Here is a 25,849-nt window from a genome sequence, read left to right on the forward strand (position 1 = left end):
ACGCCGAAACTGGCCCCTGGGAGCCTGGGGCGGTGGGGAGATGTTTGTACAGCGTGTCCAGCAGACTTAGCCTTAAAACACAACCTGTTGTCAAAGTTGGGTCAAGTCTCAGAGATGCAGATACCACACTGTGAGACAACCCTCGTCTAGAGAAAATCGAAGACAGAACTTTTCGGGGTCGGGGGGGCACATGGGCTACTACTGTCCGGAGTCATGTATTACTGTGGCCCCGCTGAGTCACTTAGTAAAAACATTTATCAGAAGAGAAGGAGCTGTGTGCACTAAGCCCTTGGCGCTCTGTCCACACGGCCTTGCTGAACGCTGTCCTGACTGGGAGGAAGGCAGACTCGCCACACCTCAGTGATGATAAACCTGCAGTAGGGTCTGTCCTGCTCCTCACCTGGGCATCCGGGACAGCAGGTGCTTGGGAGGGCAGCAGGCTGGCAGAAGTCAAACTCGGAGTCTCATGCAGTGGGTGCCCTGCAGAGTGCTCTCGTGGAGGCTCCGCTCAGAGCTGGGCACTGGGCCGGCACCGGAGGAGCAGCGGTGTCGCGAGGCCAGTGAGCCCCATGCGCTGTGCTGAGGGCGGAGGACCCGGTGGCTTCCCTGGTGCCCGGGGTTCTGGATCACTGTGGGGGCTCGGGCCTGGGCTGCGCGGCCCGAGCATCTGGGCCTGCGCTCCTGCATTCTGTCCCCACGAGTCGCTGCTGCTGGGGGGGGACAGAGGCCATGGTGCTTCTCCTGCAGGGACTTGGTCGCTTCATGCTGGGTGCAACAGCTGCAGGACTCGAGGGCTGGGAGGGTTTGCCTTCCCCACGGAAGCACAGAGAGGCCCTCCCCTGCCTCTGCTGGGAGCTCTGGGTGCCTGTGATGCTCAACACCTCTCAAGGACCAGGAGCTGGCCCCACAAGAAACCCTTCTGGGGTTTCATCCTGTGGCCTCTGTGTGTGAACTCAAACAGATTTAACAGCAGCACGTCACAGTAGCTCACAGTCATGGGAGCAGCCTAGATGCCCATCAACAGAGGAATGGAAAAAGGAAGTGTGGTGTTCACAGACCATGGAGTACTACTCAGCTGGGAAGGCTAACTCTGAGTCATTGGTGAGGAGAATGGATGAATCTTGATACCATTATTCTAAGTGAAATAAATCCGACACAGAAGGTTCAGTATTGTATGGGTCTTCTTACAAAAAAAAACCCAAATATAAATAATTTGAAGAGCAAAATAAAAGCAAGACGATAGGAAACAGGGAGTCCTTTGAATCAGCCCCAACTGTTCTCCTCCCCCAGCAGTGGAAACGCTGTCCCCCGGAACCAGTCCTGGCTGAGAGGGGATGAGCCCTGTTCTCAGAGACAGACTGGCAGAGAGGATGTGCACTTGAGGGGGCCACAGGCGGCTGTCACAGTGGGCAGCATCCCAGGCTGCGCCGTGGCCCTCTCTGCCCTGCTCGGGGTGGGCTGGGCCAGCGCTGGTGTGCGTGTGAGCCGAGCACAGGCCCTCCGTGTGCCCACGGGTTCCCGGCCAGCAGACCAAGGGGGCCAGAGGGGGACACAGGATGTGTCCCCTCCCTGCTCCCCACGTGTGAGGCCCGAGGGGTTCCTGCGCGGAGACTCTTTCCTGACCTCTGAGAGGCAGCAGCAGGCAGAAGCCGTGAAGGGCTCTGGGGAGGCCAGCGCGGGGTCCCCTTCCCTGGGAAGGGCCTTCGACCCTGGCCTTCGCTCTGACGTGGGCTGCAGTCCTGCAGCTGCTTCGCACCTGCGGGGCGGACAGGAGCAATGAGCTGCAGTGAGATGGGCTCAGAGGTGCTGAGGCCGCATTTCCTTCGCGATGAGAAGCGCGTCCTGGAGCATGGCTTTGCAGCGGGCTCTCGGCGACGTTCCCAGGGAAGGGAAAGGGGTTCGCCGGGGAGACGCGGCCATGCTCACACTCATGCTGTCTGCCTTCCTCTGCTCCCTGCAGGGCTGCCTGACGATGCCCAACTCCCCATCTGCACACGCGCGCTCCCTGAGTCTGGGGCCGGCCCTGTCCCTGGGCAACATCTCGGGGGTGTCCATGAAGTCGGAGATGAAGAAGCGCCGGGCCCCGCCTCCTCCGGGCTCCGGGCCACTGGTCCAAGACAAGACACCAGAAAAGGTAGGGCGGCCAGAATGCCAGTCTTTCAATGACCACTGGACCCCGGCAGCTCCCTGCGCAGCTGCCCTTTCTCTTGCTGTGGCTCTAGCAAGAAGGGTCCAGGGTGAACATCAGAGTTGATTTGGGAGCAAAGGCTGCTTCAGCTGTCGGGGCCAGGGAAGTATTCGAGGGCCTCTGTCCTTCAAGATGTGTGCTTGCGAATGAACATGTGCTTTATCTGATCCCTGAACCTGGGCGTCCGTGTGTGCTCGTATGACGTCTGCACGGGTGCGGGTGCCTTAAGAAATCTGCAGCGTGTGAAAGGAGACTCCCGGTATCCAGGCTCCCAGGGAAGCTGGCAACAGCTGCCAGCTGCGCTGCTGTCGGGGTGCTCGGAAGTGTGTCTGGGTTAGGTCTCCTGTATCCTCAGAGCCTTTTGATGCCTCTGGAGGTGGCAGAGCCCTTGGTGCTGGCTGCAGTCCTCCACCCCAGTCCTTCCCTGGCATCTGCCTGGGCTACTTCTCTGGCCTCCCTGCTGATTTCTGGAAACAGGGTTTGAAACATGGAGCCCTCGCATTTCGCAGCTTCAGCGCTCCTGGGCAGCACTGTCAAATCATGGTTTTGTTTCCCACAGCTTTAGTTGCCTGCAGTCAATGGCAGTCCAAAAATACATACTGGAAAATTCCAGAAACCATTCATAAATTTTCAACTGCACACTCTCCTGACATCTCCACAGTCAAGATGCATCTGCCTGGGATATAAATCATCTCTGCGCCCAGCATGTCCACACTGTATGTGCTACCCGCCTGTGAGTGTCTCCAGAGCTGTTTTACAAGGGATGATGGTCATGAACTTGCTTTGCTGTGAGCAAGGAACCCTAATTTCATTTCCAAATAGCTCCAGAGTGCAGAGCTGTGGAGCTGGCAGCTGGGATAAAGCAGTGTGAGCTGTCAAGGGCTTCTTCTAAGAGAAAGGAGATGCTCAACTCCAGGTCTGTGTGCACAGGAGACCCTCAAGTCAGGTTTGGCTCCATGTCAGCACAGCTGGGGGTCAGCTGATGTGCACCCCGTGCACACAGGGAGACAGCTGCAGCTCCCCTTTCCCCAGCATAGACAGGAGCACTGCAGAAACAGGAAGCTTTCCTGCTCTGACGCCACCCCGTCTGAGTGGGGAAGCAGGGTGTCCAGTGCCTTTGATATTGAGAAGCAGAATTGCCCAAGGCAGTCAGGTGGCAGCTCTGTTTGTGTCCCACAGGGTGAGTAAGGACCCCTTGGGCTTTGAGGGCCCGGCTACTGCAGTGTCCCCTAGACGGCCGCCCTGTGCACCAACAGCAGGGGGCGCAGCAAGGGCGCCTTCACTTCCTGACCCTGGCCTGCTACCCTGGTGTCCCTTGGCATGTCCCTGTGTCACTGAGCCTGGGCACATCACAGCCCTGCTAGTCTCTAAGTTCCACCCCTCTTCTGCTTGTTTCCTGGAAATGTACCAGAAACTAAGCCCGGACCACCAGTCTGAGGTGTGGCCCGGGGGTCTCCATCCACAGGTGCAGTGGCCTGTCTCCTCAGTGGGTCCCGGCACCCTCACTGGTCTGCCTGTCTGTCCATGGCCAGTCTGTCTCCATCTTGTTCTGCTAGCTGACCCTTTGGTCCTCTTTCTCTGTCCACCCAGTGTGTCCTTCACTTCAGGTCCCATGAACTTCCTTTTAGAGTTTGGACCTAAGCCGCTCCCAAGTCTCCTGTGTGTGGAGCTGACAGATCACGGGCCCTGTGCTCGTCAGTGGTTCATCCATGGCTGAGTCCGTGGCTGACTGTGCTGTAGGGGCAGGGTCTAGCTGGAGGGTCCCAGGGTGACCTGGAGGGCGCGTTCCTGTCCCCTCCTCTCACAGGAACCCTCACCCAGGGAAGTGTGGGGCAGGGCCGCGCCTGGGGCTCGTGTCCTTGGTCTCAATCTCTGCTCTTCTCGGCCACTCAGGCTGTGGCATTTGGGGACAGCACTCAACAGACACAGCGTCTCCAACACTGGATTTGCACACAGCTAAGGGATCGCTGTGTGGGGCGCAGGGGGCTTAGGGAGCAGGGAAGCCACTGTGGTGACCCTGGCAGCTCCCGGGCCTTAGGCAGCTGTGAATGAGCCCCAGGGTCCAGCTGGCTGGGCTACTCAGCGACGGTGATGCTTTGGGCGGAGGTGCAGGGCCCTATCCAACCTGCTGGGCACAGCCCTTGTTGGGGGGGGCACCGGTTCCACAGGACCTGGGCCCGCCACTTGGCGCCCCATGGCCTGGGCTCGCTTGTGGGGCCAGGGGACACTGGCGTGAGGGATGCATGTGAGTGAGTCCCCTTAACCTGCGCCAACCCGGCTCTCTCCTCCTCCCCTTCATCCTGGTGTGCTTCTGCAACCTAGGAGGGTTCCTGTGTCCTGAGTTCTAGATGTCCCGTTCCATTCCCTGCACTATGATTCTCCTGCCAACACTTCTTGGCCACGTTTCTGTATTTCTTCAGAACAGCACATTTGTCCCTGTGTGCGTGTGGATGTGGATGTGTGTGCGTGTTCGTGTGTGTCCCACCTCTGTTGCCATGGGTAAAGCGCCTCCTTGTGACTCGCTTTACATAACCCGGGCAGTTGCCCATTGTGGTGTCCCTTGCTCCACCAAAGTGGGGAAACTGAGTCCCAGACTCACAGAGCTGCGTGGCAAGGTGACCTTGGAGCTGGTCCCCTGGCTGTCCCCACCCCTCGGACCTGGCAGACCTGACCTCACTGAGTCACACAGTTTGTCCTCGGAAACAGCCAGGGTACACCAGCTGGGCTCCCCGAGAAGGTCAGGAGCACGCAAGGAAAAAAACCCTACCGGTGTCGGGCATAGCCTCTCTCCTGAGTATTTTTGATCTACAGTTGTTGAACCCACAGGTGCATAACCACAGGGGATTCTGGAGGAACAGCTGGACTTTAGCTGAGAAAATAGGTTCACCAGGACACAAGAGCTATGTTCAGATGTTCACCTCCTAGTCCTGCAGCAGTGGGCAGAGCATCACCTGGAGCTCAGGCTCAAGAATGCGGTGTTAGTTGAACATAAGAATTTTTTAGGGCCGGGGATTTAGCTCAGTGGTTTCTCCACCTGCTGCGCAAGCACAAGGACCCAAGTTCAATCCCTGGTACCAAAAAAAAAAAAAAAAGACTTTTTTAGGCAGGCGTGAAAGTGCACCTGTAACCCCAGCACTCAGGGAGGCTGAGGCAGCAGGACTGGAAGTTTGAGCCCAGCCCAGAAAACCTAGCAGTTTGGCAAGACCCTGTCTCAAAATCAAGAATTAAAAACCGGCTGGGGGTGTAGCTCAGTGCAAAGGCCCTGGGGTTCAATCCCCTGTAAGGCAAAAAGAAAGAATTTTGAGTAAATAGCCTAACTAGTGAAAAATGCAGGTGTTCAGATTTGTACTAAATCCTTTTGGAAATAAATAGGTTTTGTTTGCATGCTGAAATGGAAAGCTAAACACAGCCCTCACCTGGCACTGACATTCCAAGGCCTGGAGGAGTTGGAAATCAGGCTCCAAGTCGTGGTCACACTGTGTCAGTCACTCCCACTCAGTGTCACTCTCATCCAGGAGTCACTTGTTTTCCTCATCGAGGCTCTGCCTGTCCACCTCGTCCCCTGTCACTGTGCTCCTCGGGACAGAAGGAAATGCCTGGAATTGTGCCTCCGGTGCATCCCTCACCTTGGCATCTTGGCCCTTTTCTTCTTTGTTTGTTTGTTTGTTCGTTTGTTTGTTTCAGGGTTTTTTGAGATGGCCTTACTCTGTGGTTCAGGCTGTCCTTGAACTCACTACACAGCCCAGGCTGGCCTCAAAACATTCAGTGATCCTCCTGCCTCAGCCTCTTGAGTGCTGGGATCACAGGCATGTGCCACCACCACATTTTGCCTCTTTATTTTCATGATTCTCTCCAGTCACCTTGACAATTGGAAAAGTGGGCTTTAGAATGTGCCTGCATATTCAGCCTATGAGGAGAAGTACCCTAACTCCTCTTCGCGGGACTCTGTCAGCTCTGGAAGCTGAGGCTGTCCCAGAGCCCAGGCGGACTCGGCCTTCCTCTCTGGGTTCCACTCTCTCTGCTGCGGGCTCAGCGGCGACTGTGGCCTTGGGGTTTTGAGCCATTGATTTCCCCTTCCCCAAGCTCACACCATGTTACGCCCTGTGGCCTCTTACTTCTCTGCATTCAAGGGCACAATCAGCAGGTCCAGAACTGGAAAGACACTTGGCAGTCACGGATCAGATACAGGAGGGACACCAGAGGGTGTGGGAACTTACAGCTCCGCACATCGACAAAAGCCAACCGCAAAGACAGGAGTGAAGGACACGGGTAGATAGTCTCCAAAATAAACAAAGCACAGAGGCCCAGGAAAGAGGCCCTGTGTCACCAGGGACCAGTGGGAAAGGGGCACAGCAACAGGACTTCCCTGCTACAGAGCCAGCAGAGAGGTGTCGGACGGGCCGGTGCCTGTGGAGGACTCTGTCTGGCCTCAACCAGGGCTGAGGGAGGACAGGCCCGGTGGGCTCAGAATCTCGGCTCTTGCCGTCCAAGGAATCATTGAGTTGCTCAGATGCAGGCAGGAAATCAACTCTCCCAGACTTTTCTCCTGAATTTGAGGCCAACAGATAAAACCACGAGGAGAGCTGGCAGGATGTCTAGGGCTTGCACTCAGGAAGTGGCCCTGGCCAGGGAGGCTTGCAAGACCCTTGCTCCCTGCCGACACTGGAGAACTTCCGGAGGTGGAAAAGCCTGCCCTGGTGACTCCTGGGTCACAGATGCGCTCCGTGCGGTGCCCAGAACACAGAGGCCAGACCACAGGAATTGGTGTGTAAGATAGAGAAGGTGTCCCCAGAGTCCTAAAAGGGGATCTTCCACATGGACACCCAGGGGGAAAGTGCCTTGCATTGCACTTCAACGCCCGCCAATGACTTCGACTTTTAAAAGGAAATGATGAAAAGACTTAGCACCAGTACAAGAACAAAGGACTTGCTCCGTGCAGCACGTGTGCGGTACCAGGCACGCCACTGCAGTTCAGCCCAGCCCTGGGCCCCTAGCTGAGGGAGGACGTGGGAACAGAGTGGTTTGCACCCCAGACGCAGCCAGGGACAGAGTGCTGAGAAGCTGGTGGGAAGTGGAACTGAGAATGTAGCTGGATTCTGAAGGGACCTGTCCCAGAGGGCTCAGCGCCAGTCCTCAGATCCCAAGGCTCAGGGTCCCTGACCGGCAGCTCCACTTGAGAGATGCAGACCCAGCCCAAGCTTCAGTGAAGCTCATCTTCTAAACACCTCCATGATGTGCGCAGAGTGATGGAAATACAGTGAATAGTTAAATAAAAATTATTGCAGTAAAAGACACATTGCCATGAATCCTCCTCACTTTGAGCACACTCATCCCCTCGTCCTCGCCACTTTGTGCAGCAGCTCTGGCGTCCTCTTTCCTGGGGTCTTTAGCTGCACTGTCCTGGTGCCTTGAAGTCCTGAACTGCTTCAAAACGTTTCCCTTCCATGGTCATTGTGACCATGGGGAAGAGCCAGAGGTTGCACAGTGCCAGATCCGGTGAGTAAGGTGACAAGGACACCGTGCCACGTTTTCAGGAGTCTGCCTTTCTGTCGGATGGTGCTCAGCAGCAGCACTTGGCATCTTCTTATCATACCTCATACCCAGGAGAGAAGACACCAGACCTGCTTCCGAGAGTGCCAAGGGTGTTGGGAGAGTGTGTTCAAAGTGAGGAGGAGGATTTTGAGGGGAATTAATGCCAATGTAGGTTTTACTTAGTAAATTTTTTTATTTAAACATTCGTCATATACAGAAAAATGTGTGATGACAACCAACATCTTCTTATTATAATTTTAGAAAACAGCTCAAAGTAAAAGAGCGTAATGAATAAGAAGTCAATACATCACAAAGATTTAATTGCATATGTTATATGCTAATAACAGCTAAAGATTACAAGAAGCAGAAATTGACCGAATTAGGGGCTGAAGCAGAGAAACCCACAATCTTATTGGAGAATAGCAAAACCCAGGTGTAACAGTCTCTCAGGACAAGTAGATAAAATAGTAAAAGTTAAAAGTAATCGATAAAGAGATAAGAGGCTCTGACTGACGCTAGCAACTTTCAACATGAATGATATGTATCTACTTTGTGATGAGGGATCCACCCCAGGGCGCTGGGCAGCTAGGCAATTGCGGAACATCCCCGGCCATGGGTGACATTTGTACAGTAGGATATCCAACAAATGCAAAGTGCATTCTCTCTGAGTACCACATGGCATGTTCGCTAACAAATCTAAGTAGACTAGAAAGATTTACGTCATATTAAATAGAAATCAACAACAGTAATGTGTCTAGAAAAAACTTAAACAGTAACTAAACAACACTTCTAAATAAAGTAAGTCAAAGAAGAAATCACAAAGGAAATTAGAAACTATTTTGAACTGAATGAAAATGAAAACATTAAAATTGGTAGGATGGACCCACAGTAGTGCTTAGAGGGAAACCTATAACTTTCAGTCTTTTATTTGGGGCCTGGGCTGTGGCTTCATAGCACATGCAAGGCCCTGGGTTCTGTTCTCAGCACCTCAATAACCTATCAGTGCTACATTAGGAAAGGAGAAAGGTTAAAATCAAAGACTTACTGTTCCACCCTAAGATGCAGAAGAAAGTAAAACAAAATATATAGGAAGAAAGAAGATATAAAGGTAAGAGTAGAAACTAATAAAACCAAAACAAGGAAAAGAGAAAATTAGTGAAACAAAAACTGTTTGATATCAACCAAATGATTGACTGTTATCTAGATGGAGGTAGAAAGGATGTAAATGATCCATACTGAGTGAAGAAGACTTACTTACATGAGTCTATGGATATTACAAAGACAACAAGGAGCACTGAACTTTATACCAATAGTTTGAAAACTTACATGAGATGAGCAAATTCCTTGAAAAAAATAACTCGCCAAAAATCAACACAAGCTGAAACAAACACAAACCTGACTTGTCCTTTGAGTGTGGAGGTACTGGCCGTCCCAGTGGATATCTGTGTGCACGTCCATCCTTTCAGCTACATCTCGTGAGTGTTTCTGCCACAGAGGAGCAGGAGAGGGCTCACTGGGGCTGATATTGGGGTGTAGAAGATGAAAAAGTAGAGAAACAAATCATGAAACAAAATATTGATATAGCACGAAGTACAAAGAGGAGACGAAATCGGGGCTGGGATTAACAGTGATGGAAGAGAATAACACACTTTGATTTTGAAGTTGGAGAAATCCCTGTGCCAAGAGCTGATACGTAGGAGAAATGTGCACCCGACCACCTGAGAAAAGCAAGTTCGGGCAAGGGAAGCCGTTGTGCAAAGCTTAACATCGGGCCACACTGGGGCCCAAGGGCAGGCAAAGGAGGGGCAGCATGTGCAAGGTGAATTCCCGGGGAGCCTTTCCTGTAGTCTTCCTGTTTTCACAGGCTAGATGACAGACAAGAAGCAAGGTGACCCTGCAGGTCCTGGGTTGGCACGTTTTCTTTTTACAGCCCCTCCTCAGAAGATCAGCTGGGTAACCAAGGTGACTGTCCGCTGCTGACACCAAACTCTGTGTCTCTCTTGTGCTGCAGCTGAAGAGGGCAGAGTGACTCCGTGTGTAGACTTAGGTCACATGGAAGTGTTTCCACCCAGCACAGGCCTGTGACTACTTTTACACAGTGAACACAAAACAGGCAACCCTAGGTCATGTGGGGAAAACCATGCGTACTTCCAGCAAATACAAGTTTGTTTCCTATTTCTAGTTAGCTAAAACATTTCTAGGAAGCCAGAAAGTGCTAAGAATGGCAAAGAGCGCATTTCTGGTCTGGAAGAGAAATTACTCCAAATAATATCGAGAGAGACCAATTTCTTTAGAAAGAACTCATTCAACCACAGAAAAAAATCTCTTTTTCAAGAGTCTATTGTTTTGGAGACACAATAACAGCAAAAGAGGCACTGTGTTCTTTGTAGGGTGTGCGTGTGTGTGTGCGTGTGTGTGTGTGTGTGTGTGTGTGTGTGTTCTATTTAACCTATATTTGCCAAGGAACAAAACATTAAGAACTACTTCAGCAATTTTAACCTGTGCAATTGGGTGACAATAAAAGTTTCCTGTCACTAAAAACTTTTTAACAAAGAATGTTTTGTAAAAGAGGATAAAATATTATTGGGTGGAGAAGAGACAAAATGCAGAGCCTGGTTTCTTAATGGAAACTTTATAAACAATAGCACTGGTGGTCCACAAAGCTCTCACTTTTCCTCGTGCAGTCCCAATAGGAGACAAAGAATAAGGCCTGATTAAGGGACACTTTACTTATTGACTCATATTTTATTTCCTTCACATGTATTCTCTTGGTCATCTTTTACTCGACACAGCTTCTCACGTCAGCCTTTGAAGACTGTGCTGGAACCAGCGCCTAAACTTTCCAAGGCTTGTGCCTAAGGACAGTGTCCCCAGTACACTGTCCCCACGCGGGTGCCTGCTCCCTTGATGCCTGGGAGCCAGCGCCTCCCAAGGAAGGCCCTGGGCAGAGTGCATTTCACACCCCAGACCCGGGTCTTCGGCTCCCCCAGAGGAAGCATGAGGCGCTCTCTTCTCTCACATCTCATGGAAGAACTGTGGCACTAGTTCATTCAGTTTGCATCTAGGAGTGTTCGTATTTTCATTTTGGTTGATGCACCTTTGAGGCGCCTAATGCTGGGGTTATTATCTAGGGAGCATCCGCAGGCACTGTTGGTGTCTTCTAAACTGAGGTGGATAAGACCCAGGAACTGGACAGGACCTGCCCAGCACCACTGACCACTGCGTGTGGCCTTTACCTGGTGGCTGCTTGCAGAGAGTTTAAAATCAGATGACACAAAAGGCAGGAAAGAAAGAGGTTCCTCCCCAGGACCTACAGAGCAAGGCACTTAAGCCCTTAGTCAGACTCTGTAGAAACAAACTCCCAGAGAGGTCTGTGCACACGAAGATGCCGCACCTTTCACACCTGGGACAGTCAGGACTCAAAGGAACTGTAGGGCGGAAGCCCGGTTCCCTGTGTGAGCTCCTTGCCTTATTCCTGAGTTACGTCTGGACATCACATTGTTAGCAGGTTTGCTACATGTTAATGATGCTACAGATTTGTAAATACCCATGGCTTTGAAGTTTTCTGTAGTCTTTACAGTGTTTTTCTTTAGGGGAAAAGAAACCCACGGAACATTCAGGAAAGTGGTTCAAGCCCATCAGTGACACAGTGGAGACCATGTCCTTATGCATAGCAGGGGATAACTGTGCACAGAATGTGTCATGGTGTTGCTTCCTGTTTTCTCATTACACTGTGGTGGGCTTGCACTGTTCCCAGCTATAGGGAGGGAGTTTGCTGAAGGTGGGCACAGAGCCCTCCTGAAGCCCTAGGTGTGCAGCTAGGCTCACCGGAGCTGTGCACGTGGCCGCAGGCAGGTGAGCTGGTGGGGCTGCCATGGCCCTACCTTCACAGCTTCACAGTGAGTGTCTTCTTTGGGCCCGTTCTTTGTTCCTAATCACCCCAGAGAACAGTGGATCATTTCAGAGAAACAGCTTTGGGGTCCTTGATTTTCTGTTATCTGACTTTACTTTCATTAATTTCTGCACAGCCTCAGTACATTTCTCCTCATCCTTTGTGTTTATATCATTCTACATTTTCTGCCACCTTCAAGTGGTTTGTTTTTTGGTACCGGGGATCAAACTCAGGACCTTGAGCTTGCGAGGTAGGCAGTGGCATCACTGAGCTAAATTCCCAGCCCGCCTTCAAGTGGTTTGGATTTTTAGCCTTTCCTCTTTCTGATGTAACATTGAACAGGAAGCATGTTTTAGGCACAAGCTTGTCCTTATCTCCCTGTGGCAAAAGTGTGAAGAGAATGATAGGAATACATCCTGTGATGTTGACAGGCTGTCCCAGGGTCCCCACGCAGAGCCTTTCAGCTTTTCCATTAGTCCACATTGGCAGACTGTGCTGTCGCCCTGTGTGGGTGGGGTGTGTGCATAGCACAGCTCAATGCCTGTCCCGGCCCTGCCCCAAAGCTGGGCCCCCCCATTCCCAGAGGTCTTTCCTCTCCATCTGCAGGCCCTGCTGGGGGCTGTCCCAGCCCCGCTGGCCCTGGCTGGGTGCCACGCAAGGCAGATGGATGGAGGCCGCTCTCCCTGTGGAAAGGGACACGTTCCGTGACCCTGACGCCAGGCAGGGCAGCTGGCAGGGCCTGCAGTGCGGGACAGGCAGCCATGTGACCTCTGTGGGACGTGAGATGGGAGCTGGTGCTGGGGTTTCCTCAGCTGTGCTTGCTCTGCACGCTGTGCCCCTGCTGACAAGGAGGGGCCCTGCGGTTCACCCCCTGCCTGGGGGCTGTGTCCGGTCTGGGCAGCCCTGTGTTCCAGCTGCCCTGCCAGTGGTCCTGTCTCCTCCCAGGCTGGGGCTCCTCCAGTCTTGGTTCAGTCTGCAGTCACCGAGCGAGATGTCTGAGCACCTCCCTATCCCCCGGCAGCCTGTTGCACCGCTGGGTCACATCTGACAAGAAAGGATTTTCCCTCTTTTATGTATTTATCTTTTGACAGCTTTGGGGATTAAACCTAGAGCACAATGAGCTACATCTCCAGCCCTCTAAGTGTTTTATTTTAATTAGTTTATTTATTTCTGATACTGGAAATTGAACCCAGGACCTTCATACTGCGCTACATCCCCAAAATCCTTTTTTATTTCAAGACAGGATGTCACTAAGTTGTCCAGACTGGGCTCCAATTTGAGATCCTCGTGTCTCAGCCTGCCATTACAGGCCTGCACCATGTCTGGCTTTTCCCATTATTTTATTTTATTTTATTTATTTATTAATCTATTTATTTATTTTTAAACAGTAAAGGTAATTATACAAGATAGTGTGAGTGCATATTTTCTCCTCTTGATGAATTTAAAAGGCAATTGTGTAAAACAGTATGTATCTACTATATGGTCGGGCCAAAACACAGAAATTAATAAATTTACCAATAATTGCTCAGAGGAGGACAGAAGAGGCTCTGTGACAGGAAGGAAGTGGCCGCCAGTGGTAGCGTGGACCCAGGAAGACCGAGCAAGCGAAGAGAACTGGAGAAAGAGAACTGGAAATGATCCCTAAGATCACAGTGTTAACATCACAAAATCTCCAAGTATGTACTTCCTCTCCTTTCTCTCTGGGCTTCTTTAAAAGTCATAAAATCATAGAAAGTAAGTTCTGATAACGTCATGTTGGGTTTGTTGCACTCACAGGAATAGCAAGCATAACAATCATATTTATATATCTCATATACAAATGTAATACAGTGACAAATGGTGTATTCCCATGTTTTCAACTCTAAAAGGATTACAAACCTCATCACTTATTTCCAGCTAAGACAATTTTAGCAGAAAAATAATAAATCACCTTAACGAGGGCTTGCCACAGCAGCACACACCAGGGACAGGGAGGAAGCGCCCCTTCCCTCTCTCCAGAACCCCTTTCCCAGGCAGGCTCTGACCCCAGCCAGGCACAAGGAGAGCACTTACACTACAACTTCTCTCTCCTCCTAACTGTCCTTGAAGCCTGCCCATGTGTGGTCCTTTCTGGAACTGCCAGCGCTGCAGACCCACTCCCCTCCCAGCGAGCCTGACTGGCCCTGGGACGGCTGTATTTCAGCAGACACAATATAAACAGCCAGAGGACCCTTTGGGTTGACCCAGGTCATCAGTGTTTGCTTGGAGTCTTTTCAGTATTCATAAAGAGCCTCACTGAAGCCAAGGCCCAACACACTGGATGGATACTGGGTCTTCCGCTGCAGAACATACAGATTTTACCTGTGTGCCTCAGTCATTTTCGTCCTTGCTGGGACAAGGCACCCACACATACGGAGGAGAGGCTCAGTGGGTCCATATTTCAGTCCATGGTCACCGGCTCCAAGGCAGGAGCCGAATGGCACAGGGACTTGGGGAGGGAAAGGCATTCGACCCATGGTGACCAGGAAGCAGACAGAAGGGAGGAGCTGGGGATGAGACCGCACCCTGAGGTCACACCCCGTGACCCCCTCTAGCCAGGCCCTGCCTCCTAACGGTCCATACAGCTCTGGGTTCGAGGCACATTCACCCACTGATGGGCTGGGTACCCTATAATCAGATGACCTTCCAGAAGGCCCACCTCTGAGCACACAGGTCTTTGGGGTCTTTCTGGACCTTAAGCCTTCCACTGCGTGTGTAGGTCTGCCATGTGTAACTTCACTCCTGCTCCAAGGCAGGAATGTCATGGCAGATGGGCATGGAGGAATAGGGTGCTTAGTTCTTGGTGGCCCAGAAGTAGAGCAGGGGACAGAGCCACAAAAGAAGATGCAAGAGACCAGACACAGCCCCATGCTCAGGCCTTCATGACCCATGCAGACACGCCCCGAGGTGTGTTCCACCAGCCAAGTGGCTCCCATCAATCCACTTGACAGTCACGCCCAGCTAGAAGGGTGAAGAGGTCAGAGTTCTGAGCACCCTGACCTTCCCTACTGGAGCTGAAGCCAAGATTTAGGTCAGGCCATGCCTGATGCTGATGACATCCGGGGTTCCAGGCTCCCAGCAGGCTGTCTGCTCATGGCCGGAAGCCTCCATGGCATGCCCACCCAGTCCTCTCTACTTTTCACAGTGCCCTTTTGATCCTCACAGTCACCAAAAGCAGCAGCTACTGTTTTTTGTCCCTGGTTTACAGAAGAAGAAATTGAGGTACAGAAAGGTTAAGCTGCCTATCTAGCTTTGCGCAGCTACTGGTGGACAAAAAATTCTAATCCTGGCTGCCTGGCTTCAGGGTCTAAGTGATACCACCATGCTGACCTCTAACCTCTTGCAGGACTTTTTGAAGCTGCTCTGGCTCATACTGTGATCATAGTGTTAAAAAACACAAGTGTGTTTAATAGAAATTACACATAATATCACCTTGTAAAAGATGGGAACAACTAATTCTCTCTTTCACACACACACATAAGCAATAATCACTAAAATTGCTAATCCTAGCACTAAAAACATATAGATTTTACAAGTATTTACAAAACTTTTCACTATTGTGGTGAAAACAGTAATGTTTATCAACACTATTGTCGGATGGAGGAAGAGCTGTTTATGACAATTTACACTTATATAGCTTTTCCAAAGGCCAATTTGGAAACATAGATCACATTTAAAGCCAATTGTACTTTATTGTGGTGAGAACACGTCCAATGAAATCTTCGCTCATAATGATACTTTAATGTACCCTATAGTGCGTGTATCTGTAGGTGCAGAGTCCGGAGCCTCGCTGGGGCTTCTTCATCCTGCATAAATGAAACTTTACACCCATCAAACTGCAACTTTCCATTTCTTTCTATTCTCAGCCCATTCTGCTTTCTGATACCATGAATTTCACTATTATAGGAAGAAATTCACTTAGCTTTTCATTGCTCATATGTGTTTTGTGTGGAGGTGGTATGGAGCACACTGTGCTTGACTGGATGGATGGATGAGTGGATGGATGGTGGATGGATTCAAAGCTGGATGGGTAGATGGGTGGATAGATGAATGGATGGATGGATGGATGGATGGATGACTTGATGGATGGATGACTGGATGGATGGAAGGATGGATGACTGGATGGATGGATGGATGGTGGATGGATGGATGGATAAGTGGAAGGATGGTGGATGGATTGGTGCATAGATGCATGGTGGATGGATGGATGGTTTGATGAGTGGGTAGATAGATGAGCAGATAGTTGGATGGACTGATGGGCAGATGGATGAAAGAACAAGCACATCAATGGATACAGAGTGCTGAGCCCTACTCGTTTTACTAACACATATACTGACCCTCAGATCTGTTGATGTTGTTCATTAAACAGGGAGACCTAGAGGGCTGTATCTACTCCCTCTAAGAATAATGCGGACACAATATATGTGTACAGGTAAAGGATGTTAAGGAACATGTTGACAAACACACCCATACTCATCTAATCAGTTTATTAAGTTCCTGTGCCATCCCTCAGTAAGGTGTGCAGTTCAGTGGGGATCTGGAGCACGAGGCTGTGTTTCCTGGTGAGAATCTTTCTGCCCTCTTTAAATCAGAGCTCTTTCTCTCCCTTAAACCCTGTTTGATTTCAAGTCTGGTGCTACACATAATTGGCACAGTGAGATTAGGCGACCAAAGGGACCACCATGGAAAGAGTGCTTTCTGAAAAACCAAGAGTAGTGCCCCACCGTGTGTTAGGCCACACTTTCTTTATTGGTTCACGTGTTGGTGGACGTGCAGGCTGCTTCCAAGATGTAGTTATTATGCGTTGTGCTGCTAGAAACATGGATATGAATCATGGGCCACTGTAATATGATGTCTTTCACTCATTTGGGAAGATACATAGTAGGGGAATAGCTGGTCAAATGGAATTCCTGGTTTTAGTGATTTCCATAGTTTATATTCCCACCAATTTCCACCACATCCTCTGCTACAGAGAAGGATAAATTTGAATCATTTGTAGAAAAATAAGTGCACCTTGAGACCATGATGTTAAGTGAAATGAATCAGACACACAAGCTTAATTATTGTATAAATTCTCCTATATGAGAAGTCCAAGGTATAAATAATTTTAAAAATAGAAGATAGGCAATAGGAAACATGGGTCATTTGTAAATGGAAGGGAATCTAGAGACAGAGGAAGGGAGAAGGAAGAAAATAAGATGCGCTGTATACATGTACCTATGCCCTAAAACAAATGTGAACATTATGTACTACAAACATGGACTCATAAAATATTAAAAATGGATACATTAAAAAGACCAAGAAACCCAGGCTGTGTTCCCGCTGGGGGAGGTCCTTGCTGCCATTCACCGGATGAAGCTGGCCTGGGCTGCACCAAGTCCTCACAGATTTAAACACGCACTTCTCATGTTTGGGGGCTCTGAGGCCTGAGGTCCAGTGGCCAGCAGCTCCGGTGTCTGGGGAAGTGTCTCTTCCCCACTCCCACTCCATCCTCCTGCTGTGGATCAGAGAGCTGTGAGGGTTGCAGATTTCCTAAGGGCACTGATGCCACTCCTGAGGGGACCACCCTCGGGACCTGATCACATCCCAAAGCCCTGCCTTCTAACGCCATCACGCTGGTGCTCAGGAGTCAGTGTGTTAATCAGAAACAAGGAGGCGTTGTATTTCTGGTACTGGAGAGGAAAAACCCAAATAAGCAAGCTCTGAAAAACAAGTAGGACTGGATTTTATGGTGTTCCTTCAAAGAATGTGATTAAACTAGGCAGGCAGTTTCAAAACAGGTTTCTATCTGGGTGTGGTAACACATCCCTATAATCCCAGCACTCTGGGAGGCTGAGGCAGGAAGATGACAAACTCAAGCCCAGCCTGGGCAACTTAGCCACTTCACAAGACTGTGTCTCAAATACAAAATAGAAAGAGGGCTGGGGATGTAGCTCAGTGCAAAAACGCTGGGTTCAGTCCCCAGCACCACAAAAAGTAATAAATTAATTAATTTTTAAAAAGAATAAAATTGTTTCCTCAAACAGCATTTTCAAGCACAAATGGTTGCCAATGTGCCCAGTGGGTGAGATTTTACCGAATGAGACAGTGAGGACGCCACGGTCTCAGTCACTTAGGGTGCCACAGGAAGACACATTTCCATTCAAACGGCGGGAGCTTTCTTGTCCTGACTCCTTGCCCTCTGAGGGGAAGACGGCAGCTTAAAGTCGAAGGAGGCTCGGGTCACTGTGACCTTGGGTTCACCACTTTCCCTAAGTCTGGTTTCTTTGTGCAGCAGAACTTTGTGCAGCCACCTGTCTGGGGGACTTGGAGACAGTCCCATGAGCCCCCCAGCACCTGTGGTAAAAGCCGAAGGAACCTTCCTGGCTGCCAAGTGTTAGTGATGTTTCTTGGCCTGTAATTCCACCTGGGACGCTCCTGGAAGCACCTGCAGCCCCCGGAGGCTGGGGAAAACCGCTTTGCCCATCAGATCTCAGATCTCAGCTGCGCTGGGAGTCAAGGCCTTGCCAGACACCTCCCAAGCAGCTACCTTAATTAACGTCCCGGGTGTGGAATACACGCGGTATCCCGGGAGCGTTTGTGGTTAACTTGGCAGTAAAACCGCCGGTGGCGAGAGTGGGCAACTTGGCAAAGGCTCCAGGACTTTGTGTAGCTCCAAATCGTGCCCAAGAAAAGAGCCAGGCCTGTCGCTCAGCACCTGAGACTGCGTCTCCTGATGGGAAACCAGAAGCGCTTCCCTGCTGCTTCGGATTATCTTCCGCTTCGCGTGGAAGCTCAGAATTCTGGAGCGAGTCGTTGTTACCCGGACAGCAGTGAGGGCGTAGAGCGCTCCTGTCAGCCAGCGTGGGCTCACCAGGAAAATCCAGGTTCCAAGCGAACCCGGAGTTGCATGCCTTTCTGTGCAGTGTTTGTGTGTTGAAGACTAAATAGATGTTCCAGAACTCTGTCCCCTTCATTACCCTGTGGGAGCTTCAGGTCGCGAATGTTGTATGTCACTGTTATGCTGTCTCGGAATAAGGGCTGCTTCTGGCTAATTGAAAGATATGTGACGTAATAGCATTTGCAAACTTTCTCACTGTATTTTAAGAGATCAAGAACTATAGACTAGAAAACCATACAAGTCGGCAAGCCCACAGGGCTGGAATAATCGCAATTCATCCAGGGACAGAATGAAGCCTGGTGCGGGACTCCGCGTACCAGAGCCCGGCGTTCAGGGCTCTTCCATGTCCTCCCACTTCAGCCGCTCGATGCCTTTTGATTGAGGAGTTTAATAAACTTACACTTCATGACCACTGGTAGAACAGGACCCGTTGTTGCTCCATTGCTCCTCATTGCTGGTGTGTCTTGTGCTATGTTTTTCTCCCTTACTCCCTCCTCGGGGTTTCATTGATGTTTTTCGATGGTGAATGGGATTCTTTTCCCATTTTCTTTTGTGCCTCTTCTGTAGGTATTTTCTTTGCACTAAGCATGGGGTTACATAAAGCATCTTATAGTTCTAAGTCTTTTCTCAATTGCCATCGATTTCTCTTGAACAGCATGTACAGCATGTAAAAGCTCTGCTCTCTTACTTTCTTTCAACTTTGTTATTGATGTCACAAATTATATCTTTATATATTTTGTATCCATTAATATAATTTGACAGTTATTTTTAAGCTTTTATTTTTTAAATTCTGCACTAGAAATAAAAATGATTTACACCCTGTGATTAGTGTTTGAGATTCAGTATTTTTCTATATATTCACCATTCCAAGAGCTTTATGAAATCCAGATGCTTCCGTATTGTTATTATTTAGGTTTCTTTCATTCCGAACAAAGGACTCCTTTCACTTTCTTGTAATGCAGGTCTAGTGTGGTAAATTCCCTTGACTTTTTTTTCCTATGGTGAAGTCTTTATCTCTTCTTCATTTTTTATTCATTTATTTTAATGGATAAATAATTGTGCATATTTATGGGTACAGTGTGATGTTTGAAACATTATAGAAATAGTCCAGCAAGCCAATTAGCATATTCATCACCTCACCACTTTATCATGTCTTCATGGAAAGAAGATTAAGCATCTATTCTTTTAGTAATTTGAGAATAAGTGATGCATTGCAGTGTTACCACCTGTGTTCACCATGCATTACAACAGCAGAAGCTTGGTCCTCCTGTTTAGCTGAAACTGGGGTTCTATGTTAACTTCTTCCCTCTCTCCATCCCTCTGTCCACCCCCAGGTCTCTGTCTGCCTTTCGCACTCTAGTTTTTGTTGTTCTTGTTGGCCTTTTCAGTACTAGGAATTGAGCCTAGGGCCTGGCACGTGGTAAGCAAGTACTCTGCCATGGAGATATTTCCCCAACTCTTTTCATTTTCTTTTTTGAATCAAATTCTCACTAATTTGCTGTGGTGACCCCAAACTTCCGATGCTTCTGGCTCAGCCTCCTGAGTAGCTGAGTTACAAGAGTGTGTCTCCACACCCAGGTCTGCACCCTGTTCCCATGAGACTTTATGTTCAGAGTCTACACCTAGTGAGGTTGAACAGTGTTGCTTTGCTGTGCCTGGCTTATTCCACTTAACATGATGTCCTCAAATTCAGCGCATGTTGTCAGGGTGACAGACTTCCCCTCATTTTTAAGGCTGTGTAATAGTGCACTGTATATGTATACCACAGTTTTTATACCATTCACCCATTGACAGTTAGACTGTCTCCATAGCTTGGCCACTGTGAGTCATGCGGAAATGAATACAAGAATGTAGACATCTCTTCACCGTGCTAATTTTCATTTCTATGGATATATATCCAACATTGGAATACTGGATCATGTAGTGATTCGATTTTTAGTTCAGTTTTTTATGAACATTCATACAATTTCCTAAGGTGGCTCTATTAGTTTACATTCCTTCCAGCAGTGTACAGAGTTCCCTTTTCCATGTCCTCCCCAACAGTTATCATTCACCTTTTGGGTAATAATCATTCTCACAGGTGTGATGTGGTATCTTGTAATAATTTGCATTTCCCCGAGGATCTGAGATATTGACCAGTTTTAGTGTACCTGTTGGTCATTTATATGTTCTTTTGAGAAACGTCTATTCCATTCATTTTCCCATTGTTGAATTGGGTTGTTTTCTTGCTATTGAGTCATTTGGATTCCTTTTATATTTCATATAGAATTCCTTCATCAGATTGGGGTTTGAACTAAGCTGTCTTAATACATGATTTCCCCTTTACTCTTTATTGTTTCCTTTGCTGGGAGGAAGCTTTTTAGTTAGTGCAATCCATTTGTCTCCTTTTGCTTTTGTAAGTTTATTCAAGGAGGGGAAAGATTTGTAAACCAAAAACTATAGTGCATTGATGATAGCAATTGGAGAAGACACAAATGGAAAGATAAGCAATGTTCATCCACTGGGAAAACTGATATTCTTTAAAATTTCCGTACTGCCCAAAGAAATCTACAAATTCAGTGAAGTCATCAGAATCCAGTGTCCTTATAGACAAAGCAGTTTGCATTTTCAACCATGAGACCCGCCCATGCCAAGAGCTCTCTTCGTAAGATGAGGATTTTGCTGATAAAGTCTGTCTCGGTCACTTTCTTACCCCTGAGCCACAGATGCTGACAGCTCAACCTAAAGAAGCAGAGTTTGTTTAAGGTCGCAGTATGTAGAGGTTTCAGTTTATAGTCACTGGCTCCAGGTTAGAAGTGTCACACAGAGGGGCTGGTGGAGGGGAGAGCTGCTCAGGTTATGGTGGTCAGGAGTCAGTCCAGGGAAGAGCCGGGGAGGAGCCAGACCCTCCAGGCCATGCCCCAGTGACACCTCTTCTGAGCAGACCCCACTGCCCACAGCAAGCATGCAGCCTCCACAGCCTGGCCATCTTCAGAGGTCCGTCCAGGTATGCACAGTCTTCGGGGGACACCCAGATGTAGACCAGAAGAGTCTCGAGCAGGAGCTGGCTCTCTGCTCCAGACAGATGTGTGTGCACCGTGGAATGACCGCATGCCGCTGACCCAAGGCACAGGGCTGCGGTCCTAGGTGGGTGGACACTGTGGCGGGCGTCAGGCCAGCTGCTCTGGATGCAGGCCCGAGCCAGGCCAGGGCGAACTGGTGAGGGCCCCTCTGGTGTTTTGCTCTGACTTCAGATCATGGTGGCCCCTCTTAGCCAAGAAGGTGTAGTTCTCTTTGTATTTAATTCAAGGCATGTGCTCACTTTCCATTTTATGCTCTGGGGAAGTTTAGCAGGTGTCAGATTTGCCTGGAGTCCCATGCTCATGGGACCTTGGGGTAGCTGTGAACATCACCATGTCACTTCCGAGCCAGGCTTGGGAAACGCACACTGCTGCTCCGCCACCTGCTCCCCAAAAGGGGGACATCTGACAGCCTTCCGCATAGGACCTGAGCCATGTGAACCCTGCTCCTGAACTCCTATGTCCCCAGAGCTGCTCACGCCCTACGGAGCCCCCTGACCCTGCTGTCTCCCCTCTTCCTAGGTGTCCCTGGGCTCACAGGTTGACTTGCAGAAGAAGAAGCGGCGGGCACCAGCCCCCCCTCCACCACAGCCACCGCCACCCAGTCCCCTGGTCCCCAACCGCAGGGAGGACAAGGAGGAGAACCGGAAGAGCACCATGGGTGAGTGCCGGGCTCACTGGCGCATGCCTCTGGGGTGCCTGCTGCACGGAATGTCAGCACTGCCACTAACGCCCGCAGGGACGCACCCACTGTAGATGGTTGTGTTGAAGAAGGCTCTCTGGGAGTAGGTGGTTGTGAGCTCACTTCCTGTCTTATAGCAGTGTCTGATGGGACTGCTGGGCAGTGAGGAACATGGATGGATGGTGCACGGGGTGGAGAGTGGCTGCAGAAGGGGGACGAGGTGACAGAGGGAGGACGAATGTGTGACTGTGTGATGTGCATAAATAACTAAGGTGACATCACAGAGGCTGTTTTGAAAGGCAGCTGCCATTTGGAAAACATGTCAGGTCCCACGTGGCTCCTGCAGGTTGAGCATCCATAATCTGAAAGTCTGAAATCAGAAACACTCAAAGATCTGAAACCTGCTGAGCACCAGCACAATGCAGCTGGTAGGAAATCCCACACTGCAACTCTGTTTCAGGTACAGAACGATTAAAACCATGGCATTAATGGCCCTCAGGGTCGATGTGCAGCGTTAGGAAACCTGAGTGAATTCCGCAGTTACACCTGGGCCAACCCCAGACGCCGCATTACATGCACGAAGAGGTTCCAGACATTGCCGTCTGTCCGTGGGTGTAGAAGAGTAACAGCAATCAGCTCACACAGAGCTGTGAGCCAGAAAAAGATTAATGTGGAGGACAGAGGTTCGTTTTAACTCAAAGGCTGCTTCGAGTCCTTTTAGACATGGTTTTCTGCCCCGGCCTTTGTATAGTTATGCCCACCAGAGAGGCTGCACTGGGCAGACTCCCAGATGCCTGATGGCAGAGCTCTGCCTGTGTCAGGTGTCAGCCATGAGTGTGACTGCAGGCTGCAGGCGGTGTGGGTGACCTTAGACTTGACAGTGGACAAAATCACATCTGGTGTAGGTGCTGATGTGGATCTGCTCCCAAGTGAGCTGTGTTCGCTGCTTCTTTCTGCACTTGGATCGTGCAGAGTGAGGCTGAGTCAGCGTTAGGTGTGGCTGGATGTGGTGGGGTGTGGTGTGTGCCGAGCCGTGCTGCGCCCCTTCCCCTGGGAGATAGCGGGTCTTGGCCTACCCTTCTGAAGTCACTGCGTTAATTCTGAATAGGTGTTGGACGGCAGGCACCGCAGAAGCCCCCGAGAGGCAGCACAAGGGGCCCGCCCCAGTTAGTGCCGCCCCCCCTCCCTCCTCCTGGCCCCGATGAGGTGGAGCCCCTCGGCCCTCCGGGGGAAGGTGCTGGTTCCGAGCCCTCCGAGCTGAGACCCGAACGTAGGTGCCTGTGTCCCCGTCCTGTTGTTGACTGTTGGCCTCTCTGTCCTGGCTGCCTCGGGGCTGGCTCTCCAGACTTCCTGTCGCTATCTGTGCCTCCCTCCTGCCCTTCCTTCTACGTGCTCTAAGCAGTGAGCCCGGGCTCCCAGGGCATGCGCTCGATGCCGGGCAGAGCCCCAGGGAGCGGCTCCGCCAGGACCGCAGCTATGGTGAGGCTTCAGCCTGCGCAGGGCCTGTTGGGTGGAGACAGTCACAGGCGCTGCCTGCTCAGGGGAGGCGCCCGCAGGACACCTGCCGAGTGTGGCGGTCACCCGGCTGAGCAGGCAGGCACTTGGGGAAACTGAGGAACCGGAAGGAGAAATGGTCTGGTGTGAGTGCGGCAGCAGGCAGAACTGCAGTGCTGTTGTCCTGCCAGTCCCTTGGGATTCTTTCCTTTGGACTTGAGTGGGGACTGCACAGGGCGTTCCCAGCCCAGGTGGGGAGGCTGGCACACGCAGTCGTGCTCATCCAAGGGTCCACGTGGCCTCGGTGCTTCTCTGCTGAGGGCGTCTCACCTCTTTCTGTCCCTTGGAAGAGTCGGAGCAGCTGTCTCCCACTTCCGGGCAGAGAAGATAGTTGCTGGATTGCTGGTCCTCTTTCCCCAGGTGAAACAACCTGCCTTTGTTCAGCTTTGCCCACAAATGCTTCTCTTCACCCTTCAAGTGCGTCAGAGCGTCTTGGTGTTGCACTCATTTGAACAAGTACAGGTTAAGTAGACAGTTCTTAGGAAGATAAACCCGGCATGCCGTCACACCCTGTAATCCAGGCTCTCTGGGAGGCTGAGACAGGAGGATGGGAAGTTTGAGCCCAGCCTGGGCAACTTAGTGACTTAACATGACCCTGTCTCAAAATAAAAAATAAAAAAGGGGCTGAGGCTGTAGCTGGCCCTCCTTCTGCCCCCCACCCCTCTCCCACTACTGGTGCCCCCGAATTTCACGTTCAGGGTTGGAGCTCACCTGCGGCCTGGTCAGGACTGCTCACCCTGCACCCCACTTGCTGTATGGGGAGCCAGGCAGAATCCACCAGCCCCTTCCACGAGGGGCTTCAGAATAGCTCGGGGTGATGGATCCTGGCCCTGTCTCATGCTGTAACACAGTGCTTGAATCTGGGCCCCCTGTCAGCCTCAGGGTGAGTCTGAGCCCTGTCACACGCTTCCTCCTGCCCCACCCGCTGTCCCAGGCAGACCCGTGGCTGCATTTGGCTGTGTGGAAGCTCCTGGAGACTGCTGCGCAGCTTTAAGCTCTCTCATGTCTCCTCCTGGAGAAAGAGACGCTACTGCTCCCAGTGAGAACCCAGCCTGAGGACCCACGTGGGTGGGTGGTATCAGACAGCCCCTGCCACAGATGTGTCATCCTGAGGAAACTGAGGCAGGTGCCTCTCTGGCGTAATTGGCACCGTGGGACTGTTCTGAAGAAGGCCTCACTGCATCCATCCGTCCATCCGTCCGTCCCCTGCACTGTGTCCCCTTGTGCTCAAAGCTCCCCGGGTTCACCTTTGGTTTTCCGAATCCCCTGTGAGTCATCCATCAGATGCGTGCACCACACAGGCTATTAACATCAAAACGCACACTGTCTTCAAACAGTCAGCACAGACAACCTGCCTAAGATGAAAGGTCTAAGTGGCTGAAGGAGAAGAGATTCGTGTGCAGGCGCAGTTAAGAACACCAAAGCAGACTTCTGAGCGCCCTCTGGGTTCAGGCCGCTCTCCCTTGGGCCTCCCTGGCCCTGTGGCTCCTCCCCTATGGAACTTTGCCTGAGTCCTGAGACCTTTGCTGGGTCTCCCGGGCCAGCCTCCTGCGAACTCATCCCATTTTAATGCTTACTCTGTTACTGATGGGCCCGGGTCCAGGATGCTCAGGTGGTATCCAGGATCCAGGCATCTGCCTCAGTTTCCCCAGGATGACAGCAGTGGCAGCGGCTGTGTGATACTGGCCATGCACGTGGGAATCCTAGTGGGCCACCAACCCCTGCAGGCCCTCAGGGTGGGTTCACCGAACATAGGCTTTGTGGAGGGCAGAGGGAGAACATCACTTCTAACCACCTAGGAGGAGCACGTGACCCCACGCTGGCGCTCCTCCTGGGTCCCCTTGGCCTTGTCCCCAGAGGGAAGGGACCTTGTAGAGAAGCCAGGCCCAGCAGAGGGGGCCCTGCTCACCTGGGGACACCAAGTCGCTGTCCCCGAAGAGCCTTGCTAACTGGGGAGGGTAGGTGGTGTGCGCTTCGGATGGGTGGGGTGAACTCGTGTCATGGGCAGAGGGTCTGGGTGGTGTGAGAGGCCCTCGTGGTGCTC

General features: G+C 50.9%; 1 protein-coding gene across 12 annotated transcripts in view; it reads left to right on the forward strand.

The window, feature by feature from the left end:
* The window catches only part of Cobl (cordon-bleu WH2 repeat protein), a 163,182-nt gene that overhangs the window by 90,407 nt on the left and 46,926 nt on the right, over positions 1 to 25,849 (forward strand). For 10 of the 12 annotated variants that reach the window (XR_015445416.1, XR_015445414.1, XR_015445412.1 and 7 more), the window contains 3 exons: positions 1,961 to 2,134; positions 22,092 to 22,230; positions 23,360 to 23,521. Coding sequence is in view for 3 of the 12 variants with exons in the window: in XM_087196039.1 (XP_087052165.1) it covers positions 1,961 to 2,134; positions 22,092 to 22,230; positions 23,360 to 23,521 (475 nt within the window). In the remaining 9 variants the exon portion in view is untranslated. The remainder of the gene's footprint in view (positions 1 to 1,960; positions 2,135 to 22,091; positions 22,231 to 23,359; positions 23,522 to 25,849) is intronic. The other 2 variants (XR_015445411.1, XM_087196041.1) reach the window with 1 other exon arrangement.

The sequence above is a fragment of the Heterocephalus glaber genome, unplaced genomic scaffold (genome assembly GCF_053883595.1).
Source record: "Heterocephalus glaber isolate CG9 unplaced genomic scaffold, H.glaber_assembly_v1.0 deba00001610, whole genome shotgun sequence".
Classification (NCBI taxonomy): Eukaryota; Metazoa; Chordata; class Mammalia; order Rodentia; family Bathyergidae; genus Heterocephalus; species Heterocephalus glaber.